At 41.6% G+C, this 11,442-nt stretch overlaps 1 protein-coding gene across 4 annotated transcripts; it reads right to left on the reverse strand.

Annotated features, from left to right (window-relative positions):
• Positions 1-574: 574 nt before the first annotated feature.
• On the reverse strand, positions 575-6,638 carry LOC144014890 (uncharacterized). 4 transcript variants are annotated; one of them, XR_013282621.1, is made up of 2 exons: positions 4,421-6,638; positions 575-2,898 (listed from the first exon to the last, which is right to left on the reverse strand). XR_013282621.1 is itself a non-coding variant. In XM_077515205.1 (2 exons), the coding sequence occupies exon 1, from the start codon at positions 6,176-6,178 to the stop codon at positions 5,021-5,023; it is 1,158 nt and encodes a 385-aa protein (XP_077371331.1). In that variant the 5' UTR covers positions 6,179-6,638; the 3' UTR covers positions 575-2,898; positions 4,947-5,020. The 4 variants fall into 4 exon arrangements, 2 of the variants coding, with proteins under 2 accessions (XP_077371331.1, XP_077371330.1); XR_013282622.1 differs by having other exon boundaries at positions 3,330-6,638; XM_077515205.1 differs by having other exon boundaries at positions 4,947-6,638.
• Positions 6,639-11,442: the final 4,804 nt, after the last annotated feature.

The following is an 11,442-nucleotide window of genomic DNA, read 5'->3' on the forward strand; positions in this document are numbered from 1 at the left end:
AGAATCATCATCCGGATGCCAAAATAAACTAAATACAGCAAAAGATTTGATTGCACAACGTTTGGTTTAGATTTGACAGCCATAATCAGCAATTGTGTACATTTGAGCTGAATGTGTCAAAATCTTATAAATTAACAGGTGCCCAAACAATTTCATGCTAGAATCATCATCCGGATGCCAGAAGTGGCCAAGCAATTTCATGCTCGAATCATCATCCGGATGCAAAAATAAACTAAATACAGCAAAAGATTTTATTGCACAACGTTTGGTTTAGGTTTGACAGCCATAATCATCTTTTTATTGCTTGAAATGCGTTTTTAGTGCATGATTGTACATTTGAGCTGAATGTGTAAAAATCTTAAAAATTAACAGGTGCCCAAGCAATTTCATGCTAGAATCATCATCCGGATGCCAGAATAAACTAAATACAGCAAGAGATATGAGTGCACAACGTTTGGTTTAGATTTGACAGCCATAATCCTCGTTTTATAGTGTAACACAGGATCTTCGTGAAGACAAGTGTTTGTGGATCGCTCCAACTGGAGGTCGTGGAAAGAAACAGTCGGAGAGGGAATAGCTCCAGCTTTCACTTTATTTCCTCGTCTCGTTCTAATTCAACTTCCCTCACAATCGTTCCCCCTCCTTTCTCTCTCTCTGTATCCTTCCGCGCCACACGCTCATCTCCCACAATGTAGTTCCGGTCCCCCAAAATCAAAACAAAATAGACCCCAACAAATACATATAATAATATGAAAATAAATCCTCTTACATATTTCCTTCTCTTCAAAATGAAATGTCCACATTTCGTCTGGAACATATCAACAGACAAAATTAACAAAATTGAACCAAATTCAATCATCATTGTACAAACATAAGACCCCTAAAAAAACTACACACCATTAGGAAGTGGTACACATATCCCATAAACAATTAACACAGGCATGTGCCATCATTTTTTTTTTTTTTTTTTTTTTTTTTTTTTTTTTGTAAACACATTTAGCATAAACACCTCATGCAAGAAGGCGCTGTGGCCTTCGAATAATACGGCCACTCCTGGTCATAGATGGCCCTGAAGGGTCACCTAGAGGACGCAATCCTGGCTTATGGGAGACGCGGCCTGTTAGTCTCCTCTGTGCCGGCACAGAAGGCCTAGCGGGCCCTGACAGTTGAGTCAACCCACTATCACCAAAACGAATAGGAAGAGAACCGGACAATGCCGTGTAACTCGGCGTACGGTCCCTGGCAGGAAAAGACACAGTTTTTGGTAATATTGTGCCCCGGAAAGGTTTCAAACGATCATAGTGAATAGTTTTTCGTGCGGCCTGAGTATCTTTAACATCCAACAGCTGGTACAAGAGACCATCCTCATCAACAGAAATGACCTTAAAAGGCCCGGTCCAGTTTGGACATAGCTTCTGTCGTTGTGTGGTAGGATCATCAATCCACACCAAATCCCCACAACCATAAGGCTTGAAATTAACCTGTTGGTTATAGTAGTATTCACGTTTTAGTTCTTGTTCCTCACGAAACCTGTGAACTGTCTCAAATGCCAAGCTCATGCGTGACACTAGTTCTGACCCATAGTTTCGTGGGGTGTCCAATTCTCTGGGCGGGGCCACTTGGACCTCTGCAGGTAGCCTTGGCTCTCTGCCATGAGCAAGAAAATAGGGTGAATACCCCGTGCTTGAGTGTGGGGTGGCATTAAAAGATAGAACCACAGCAGGTAGGTAATAGTCCCATTCACCCCCATGATCCTGAATCAATTTAGCCAATTGTCCTTTCAATGTCCGATTGAATCTTTCCACCATACCATTCCCTCGTGGGTGATATGGCGATGTCCTTTTCTTTTTAATGTTTAGTCGTTGACATATAGTTTGTACCACCTCTGATTCATATTGCCGGCCCTGATCTGAAAACAGTTCTTCAGGAACACCATGGTCAGGGATGTATCGCTCACAAAATAACTGGGCCACTGTCGCCGCTTTTTGGTCCGTCATGGGGTAGACGTTTACATACTTAGTAAAATGATCTTGTATTACCAGTACATATCTATTGCCCGCAGTCGTAATCGGAAGTTCAGTTATGTCTGTACACACAAACTGAAACGGTCTGTCAGACTGGATAGAATGTAAAGGCGCTTTGCGTTGTGGCACCGGTTTCCTGAAGGCTTCACATGACTCGCACAGGTTACAAAAGTTTTCAAGGTCGGATCTCATTCCTGGCCAATAGCACATGTTCAATGCTCGCTTAACAGTGCGCTCAGCACTGTAATGACCAGAACACGGATTGCCATGAAGAAAATGCATCGTCTCTGTAACAAGTGAGGCTGGTATTACCACCTGATAATAGTCCAGTTTCCCCGGGACACTGCGACCTGTGCGACAGAGTACATCATCACATAGCACTAACTTGGGAAACTGCCACCAAAGTTTTCTCTGAACCCGACCTTTAACCTGTCTCAGATAAGGGCGTTTTTGATTTTTCACCCAGGCATATACCTCAGCGAGCACGGTATCAGAAAGTTGTGCGGAAATTATGTCATCAGTCTGAACAGACAATGTCGGCAGTAACATAGTGTTCCACCGTTCAGTGTTGCAGTCAACAAAACATACCTGAGATGAGGCACTGTTGTCAACAGAAGGTTGTCCAACTGAGCCTAACAAGTCTGAAGTGGGGGCCACCACTTCAGCATCATCAGGGAAGGGATGACATTCCACTGAGCGGGAAGTTGTCCTCTCAGTGGATTCCTGTGCCACCATAGGAATCCGTGACATTGCATCAGCATTCGTATGTTTCTTTCCTTCTTTGTGCGTAATTCTCCATTGATAGGGATCCAGTTCCAACGCCCAACGGCCTCGGCGTCCCGTGGGGTCATGCGTCAGATCCATTTTTCTTAAACTGAGCAGAGGACGATGATCAGTAACAATAGTGAATGGATTACAGTTCAAATAGTGTCTGAAGTGTCTAATTGACCAAACAATAGCATATAATTCTTTGTCATAGGTAGACCACTTTCTCTCAGTCTTTGAAAGAACATGACTTGCGTAAGCCACCACCCTTTCAAGCCCGTTTTGAACCTGAGAGAGTACTGAGCCAATTGCAAAATTGGAGGCATCCGTACTCAAAATAAATGGTTGGTCAAAATTAGGGAAGGCCATTATTGGTGCGGAAGTAAGTGCATCTTTCAATGTCTGAAAAGCCACACAACATTCATCAGTCCACTGGAAAAGTACTTGTTTTTGTGTGAGTCTATGCAGAGGCTGTGCCACGAACGCATATTTATGTACAAAACGTCTATAATATGAGCACAAACCCAAAAATGCGCGTACCTCGGTTGGTGAACGTGGCACAGGCCAGTCACGGATGCGTGCACTGTTGACAGGGTCCAACGTGAGCCCGTCACGGGATACAATGTGTCCCATATATTTCACACTCGTTTTGCAAAAATCACATTTTCTGGGGTTTAGTTTCAAACCTGCTTCTCTAAAACGCCCAAGAATGTCTTTGAGATTATGCAAGTGCTCTTCAAAGCTTTTACCCATGCAAATAATGTCATCTAAATAAATGACACAGGTCGTCCAGTGAAGTCCCCTCAACACAAGTTCCATGAGTCTCTGAAATGTTGGTGGAGAGTTTTTTAAGCCCATGGGCATTACTTTAAATTGGTAAAGACCATCACCTGTTGTGAACGCGGTTTTGTGTCTATCCGCAGGATCCATTTTCACCTGCCAATACCCGCTTGACATATCCATTGTTGAGAAAAATTGAGAACCCGACAATGCGTCCAAACTATCGTCCACCCTTGGTAAGGGATGTGCGTCAGTAACAGTAACAGAGTTTAGTTTCCGAAAGTCCACACAAAACCTGTACGAACCATCTTTCTTTCTCACCATCACTACTGGACTTGCCCACGGGCTCATACTGTCCTCTATCAAGTCTTGTGCCTTGAGAGCGTCCACCTGACGGTGGATTTCTGCCTTCATTTTAGGAGACGTACGATAAGCTCTCTGTGAAATTGGGTTGTCACAAGTTGTAGTTATTCTGTGTGTAACTAGGTCCGTCCTGCCAAAGTCATGTGGGTGTTGACTAAACACATCGGCAAAAGAGGTCAAAGTTTCTGTCAATTGATTTTTCTGAATCTGCGTCAGTTCTAAGTCTTTCACATCTGGAAGGATGACTGGCTCAGCACCGTTAGGCACCTCAATATTCATATTACCAATGGAACAGTCAATAGTAGTGTATTCACCTTGGCCATCCTCAGAGATAGCATGAAAACGTCCTATCTGTGTACCACCATGTAACATGACCTCCTCATGAGAAAGATTTGCCACCCGAATGCAAATAGAGCCTTGTTCTACATTAGCCACAGTCCATGCAAAACCCGTATTAGATTGATCTGTGTAATGTGGTTCAAACACACCTGCATAGCTGTTGGGTTTCAGTCCCTTTTGAGGTGCCACAATAGTTGCTGCGATGACCATTTCAGACAGAGCGGGAATTGGGACTGTGGATGACACAGAAACAGCAGCCAAGCATGGAACATATCGACGTGGACTAACCAGTGGTACTGTTGTTCCCTCGACATCCAATACCATGTTCCGTGTGTCCACGGTGATACCATTGGCAACTAGGAAATCCCAACCCAATATAACAGGTTTGGTACAGTTCCTGACAACTTGAAGCGGGTGTACCATTGGCTTGTGTGCAATACTCAGGTTAACTGAAATAGAGCCTACAGAGTCTAGAGGATCACCTGTGACCCCAGTGAGAGGAATAAATTGCTTCACAATTGGCTTTCTCTGTAAAGCATGTGTACTCATTCTGAAATCCTCACTAATGACCGAAATGTCAGCCCCCGTGTCAACAAATGCATGTACCACTGTGTCTTCAACAATAATTGAGACATATCTCCTCTCATTATCAGTCAACAATGTACTGTCACTTACAGGTGTGTCAGATGATGTGTCCAAGTCTTTTTGGGCCTGGGAGCAAGTAGTTGACAACTGGCCCTCATCGTCAACTACTCGTAGTTTCCCTGATCCGTCTGAGGACGTGAAGGAGACTGGAAACGTACACGTCCAGCTGGACTCGGAGATCGTTGATGATGTCCCCCGGCGTATCGATCAGGAGAGCGGCCACGATCCGTGTAGCTCCTCCGTGAAGGACTGTAGCCTCTCCTATTGCGTTGCGATGATTCCGATTGAGTGCGTGGACCTTGTTGGTTGTACACCTCCTCATCACGTCGGGAGGTCCGGTACGCACTGCGACTAGTTGAGTTTCTTTCGTAGGATGCATCTCTGCGACGAGGTGGTGATCCGTAGTATCGTTCTGCAGGATAGCGATCACGTCGTAGTCCCTCAGGTGTGAAACTCCTGTGACGAAATCCATAGCCAGCGCCACCACGGCATTGTGAATCCTGCCCTTGCTGGCTAACTGTCAATTGTAGTCGTTCCACCTTGTCTGATAATGCCTCAATGGTCTTTAACATCTTCTTCATGTCATCTGCATTAGCTGAGTGGACACCCAGGGGAGCAGCCATGGGAAGAGGAGGTGTCACGATAGGCGAAACTGCAGGATAAGTGGGTGCTGCAGGAAAAGGCCCCTGAGCAGCAAACACTCTGCTTGCTTGATGGGCAGTCTCAATTTGTACCGCAAACTTCAGAGCCTCTTCAAGTGTTTTCACACCTTGTTCGTGGCATCGTAGTTGCAGATATGGATCAAGTCCAGCAATGAAGCGGCGAAATTTCTCTCCACTTTTAGCGTCATCACCATATGTCGGGAAAGCTTCTTCAACCAAGCGGCTGATCTCTGCAGCAAACACAGGAAGAGCCTCACCAGGAAGACGGCCACGTGCATTAATGTAACTTTGAAATGTTGATAAATAGGCAGCTTGTCCAAAAACAGCCTTCAGTTTCTCTTTAGTGATTGTATAGTCGCTCTTGTCTTCATCAGATAGACTGTCCCAGTAACTGAATGCGGCCCCACCCAAGCATGTAGGTAACAGCTTTGCTAAACTGTCCTCGTCAGCCTCAGAGTGAGCACCAACAGTCACCTCAAAGTGTCTGCACCATCTCGAAAAATCCTCCTTACCATCCCCCATAAAAATTTGGCGGTAATGTGGGATGGCGCGGTTCTTACTCAACTGAAAGGACAGCTCGTTCCAAAAATTGTTCGCCATAGTTGAAAGTTCGTAGTGAAAAGCAGTTTGTAAATTGTCCACCTGTTAGCTGACAAGCGCGGTCCTCCTTCGTCGAAGCGAGCCGTTGTCCTCCTGTCCTCTTGTGGACAAGGTATCGGGCAACGTTCACTTTTCGTCGGCCGCCGCTAGCTTAGCACAGGCTCTCGAACGGAGCGCAAATTCAACCTCACTCACCGCTGAAAATCCACAAACCGCTGCCACCAGTGTAACACAGGATCTTCGTGAAGACAAGTGTTTGTGGATCGCTCCAACTGGAGGTCGTGGAAAGAAACAGTCGGAGAGGGAATAGCTCCAGCTTTCACTTTATTTCCTCGTCTCGTTCTAATTCAACTTCCCTCACAATCGTTCCCCCTCCTTTCTCTCTCTCTGTATCCTTCCGCGCCACACGCTCATCTCCCACAATGTAGTTCCGGTCCCCCAAAATCAAAACAAAATAGACCCCAACAAATACATATAATAATATGAAAATAAATCCTCTTACAATAGCTTCAAATGCGTTTTTAGCGCATGATTGTACATTTGAGCTGAATGTGTCAAAATCTTAAAAATTAACAGGTGCCCAAGCAATTTCATGCTAGAATCATCATCCGGATGCCAAAATAAACTAAATACAGCAAAAGATTTGAGTGCACAATGTTTGGTTTAGGTTTGACAGCCATAATCATCTTTTTATTGCTTTAAATGCGTTTTTAGTGCATGATTGTACATTTGAGCTGAATGTGTCAAAATCTTAAAAATTAACAGGTGCCCAAGCAATTTCATGCTAGAATCATCATCCGGATGCCAGAATAAACTAAATACAGCAAGAGATTTGCGTGCACAACGTTTGGTTTAGGTTTGACAGCCATAATCATCTTTTTATTGCTTTAAATGCGTTTTTAGCGCATAATTGTAAATTTGAGCTGAATGTGTCAAAATCTTAAAAATTAACAGGTGCCCAAGCAATTTCATGCTAGAATCATCATCCGGATGCCAGAATAAACTAAATACAGCAAAAGATTTGATTGCACAACGTTTGGTTTAGATTTGACAGCCATAATCAGCAATTGTGTACATTTGAGCTGAATGTGTCAAAATCTTAAAAATGAACAGGTGCCCAAGCAATTTCATGCTAGAATCATCATCCGGATACCAAAATAAACTAAATACAGCAAAAGATTTGATTGCATAACGTTTGGTTTAGATTTGACAGCCATAATCATCTTTTTATAGCTTCAAATGCGTTTTTAGCGCATGATTGTACATTTGAGCTGAATGTGTCAAAATCTTAAAAATTAACAGGTGCCCAAGCAATTTCATGCTGGAATCATCATCCGGATGCCAAAATAAACTAAATACAGTGAAAGATTTGATTGCACAACGTTTGGTTTAGATTTGACAGCCATAATCAGCAATTGTGTACATTTGAGCTGAATGTGTCAAAATCTTATAAATTAACAGGTGCCCAAACAATTCCATGCTAGAATCATCATCCGGATGCCAGAAGTGGCCAAGCAATTTCATGCTCGAATCATCATCCGGATGCCAAAATAAACTAAATACAGCAAAAGATTTTATTGCACAACGTTTGGTTAAGGTTTGACAGCCATAATCATCTTTTTATTGCTTGAAATGCGTTTTTAGTGCATGATTGTACATTTGAGCTGAATGTGTAAAAATCTTAAAAATTAACAGGTGCCCAAACAATTTCATGCGAGAATCATCATCCGGATGCCAGAATTAACTAAATACAGCAAAAGATTTGAGTGCACAACGTTTGGTTTAGGTTTGTCAGCCATAATCCTCTTTTTATAGCTTCAAATGCGTTTTTAGCGCATGATTGTACATTTGAGCTGAATGTGTCAAAATCTTAAAAATTAACAGGTGCCCAAGCAATTTCATGCTAGAATCATCATCCGGATGCCAAAATAAACTAAATACAGCAAAAGATTTGAGTGCACAATGTTTGGTTTAGGTTTGACAGCCATAATCATCTTTTTATTGCTTTAAATGCGTTTTTAGCGCATGATTGTACATTTGAGCTGAATGTGTCAAAATCTTAAAAATTAACAGGTGCCCAAGCAATTTCATGCTAGAATCATCATCCGGATGCCAAAATAAACTAAATACAGCAAGAGATTTGCGTGCACAACGTTTGGTTTAGGTTTGACAGCCATAATCATCTTTTTATTGCTTTAAATGCGTTTTTAGCGCATAATTGTAAATTTGAGCTGAATGTGTCAAAATCTTAAAAATTAACAGGTGCCCAAGCAATTTCATGCTAGAATCATCATCCAGATGCCAAAATAAACTAAATACAGCAAAAGATTTGAGTGCACGTTTGGTTTAGATTTGACAGCATTATTCATCAATTGTGTACATTTGAGTTGAATGTGTCAAAATCTTAAAAATGAAAAGGTGCCCAAGCAATTTCATGCTAGAATCATCATCCGGATGCCAGAATAAACTAAATACAGCAAGAGATAAGAGTGCACAACGTTTGGTTTAGTTTTGACAGCCATAATCATCTTTTTATAGCTCCAAATGCGTTTTTAGCGCATGATTGTACATTTGAGCTGAATGTGTCAAAATCTTTAAAATTAACAGGTGCCCAAGCAATTTCATGCTAGAATAATCATCCGGAGGCCAAAATAAACTAAATACAGCAAAAGATTTGAGTGCACAACGTTTGGTTTATGTTTGACAGCCATAATATTTTTTTTTTATTGCTTTAAATGCGTTGTTAGCGCAAGAGAGGTAATAGCTGGATATTTAGTCCGTCGCGATCAAAACGATGATTTACGACCTGATTCGCTTTGATGTCCTTTGATGTCCTTTGATGACGTAGGATGAAACGGTAAAAATGATCGATCGGAGGTCAAGAGGTCACGATCAAAGGCCTGTTATGACGTAGGATGAAAGGGAACGATAAAAATGATGGATCGGAGGTCAATAGGTCACGATCAAAGACTTTTTTGTTTTTGATGTAGGAAAAAACTATAAAAATAATAGAATTTCAAAGAGAGACGTGCGCCTGTATGTGCCTGTGTGTTCCTGTGCAACATGTGGAAGAGGGGAGGGGTGGTGGGAAGGAAATGGCCGGCGTGGAGGGGGGCACGTCCGGCTGGCTGGCTATATGTCCTGTGCAGCATGATGAAAAATGAATCGACCGTGATAACCCTCTAGGGTGGGAAGAGACCTCCCGGAGATTATAGAGTACCGCTTTTGATAAAAATGTAAGAAGCGCCGTGGTAGGCCGATATGATTGATTTATCCCAAGAGAGAGGAATTGGGGGTGTCAAGGTCAAAAGATCTTTGTAATATTTTAAAAAGGAGCTGTGACTTACCTCTTTGTACGCCGCATATGGTCAGGAAAGCGATAGAAAAACAAAAAATAGGTGGGGGTGACGATTGTTTTATGTCTTTAGACTTTGGGGCGATGAGGATGAGCTTTTTTTTTTTTTTTTTCCTTCCATATGTTAAAAAACATATGCGCGCGCGCATATACACAGACTCAATAACAGACTTATATTGGAATAAGATGTATGAATAAAAGAATTAAAAAAGAATGACGAAGGCTCGACTCTTTCTTTTTTTTTTTTAAAAGAAAAAAAATATGTAGGAGGGGCTTTTCGATACAGACATTTTTGTAAGAGTAAATTTGACGTGAACACATTCATACCTTGAGGTCTGGAGATAGAGAGACGGGCGAATCATGATTATGGAAACTTTTGTGACATTACAAGTGAGACATGTTTTAAAACCAAGAATTGACAGTTGGAGAAAATGTGCCAGAGTGAGGGATGAACATGCTCTGGATGCGTGAATGAGGGGGGGCGGGGCTTCAATTGACACGAGGAAGGGAGAGAGGAGGAGGGGAGGGGTGAATGGGGTTTCAGATGGCAGGAGGAAGACAGAGTGAGAGATGAGTTGTTGCAAAAAAAATAATTGTCTATTAAACGTTGTCATGAGGGTTTGTATTGTTAAACAATGTTTGATATCAATGAAACGATGGATGATAATATAGGGGCGTTAATCGATTTCTATTTTATTAAATAGGTAGAAAGTAACTTATTTTTTAAAACAAAGTATACCCCCTAAAATAATTTACGACCATGTGTCTATACCGCCTCTTTTTAGAATGTTTTTTTCGAGGCACTTCCAACTCTTACACAGATAGGCATTTTTACAGACCTCTAAAGACCCCTAAAGATTCATCTCTGATTGCAGGATGGCTGAAGGTAACTTCTAATTTTTATAAAATATTAGGATGGAGATCTGAGGGATTATAACAAATTGTAAATATATTTTATTGAAACTTTAGTAACCGCCGATATAGTTTATAGACTGTATGAGTTTTATATATTTTTTTATAGAATCTAATATATAACGCTGTCTTCTAAAACTATTTAGTTATTGGAGTGGGTGATATCTATAGTCCTGGCGATCTTGGTGAGAGTTATCTTCTCTTCTCTTTTATATTTATAATGTCTATATTTTATTATAGTTTGTTTTTTTTGTTTTTTAGACGATATATTACGAAGGGAGACGGAGGCCATTTACGAAAAGACCATTAAATCGATACATTATATGAATACAGGTGAAAGACCACTAGAGGGGGCTACTCCAAGGATTGGTTCTCGTTTGAACCGTGTAAACGCATACGAGGAAGAGCCAAGCACATGTGACATTACCAAGACGATTCCGGACGAAGTTCAAGCCTCCTTGAATGGCCCCAGCGTGAATCTGCCTGAAAATCAAGGAGAAAAGATACACGGCGCGTCGGCCACGGGTGTGCGAGGCCCGGAACGACAGATATCCGCTATCGAAGATATTTCCGATGCGGAAGTTCAGCAAATAATACCATCGCTGACCGCCGGACAAGCTAGGATAAGCGTTATTCGACGTAATACATCGTGCGGTAAGTTAATATTATATAAGATTTAACTTTATGTATAGTTAAGAAAAGTTTATAATATATTTTTATAATCTTTAAACTAATACTAGAATACGTGGCGGGGTATAGAACTACAAATCCCAAGTGGTATAGGGTTGCGAGATGGCGGAAGACTGCATTTCCCAAAAGGCTTCGCGCTGATAGAGCGGGCGTGGGTGTATGTGTTTTTTTTTTTGTTTTTTTTTTAAATGAAACGCTAAGTGAAACTAGAGTATCTTAAACGTTTGTTTTTAAATTATATTATAACGATAGTATATTTTATGTCTGTGAGAGTTTTTTTTTTTTTTTTTAAAGTCTTTTTATATTC

The sequence above is a fragment of the Festucalex cinctus genome, chromosome 2, assembly GCF_051991245.1.
Source record: "Festucalex cinctus isolate MCC-2025b chromosome 2, RoL_Fcin_1.0, whole genome shotgun sequence".
NCBI classification, from domain to species: Eukaryota; Metazoa; Chordata; class Actinopteri; order Syngnathiformes; family Syngnathidae; genus Festucalex; species Festucalex cinctus.

Coding starts and splice junctions, on each gene's coding strand:
- LOC144014890 (XM_077515205.1), bottom strand. CDS start 6,178: ATGGCGAACAATTTTTGGAACGAGCTGTCCTTTCAGTTGAGTAAGAAC.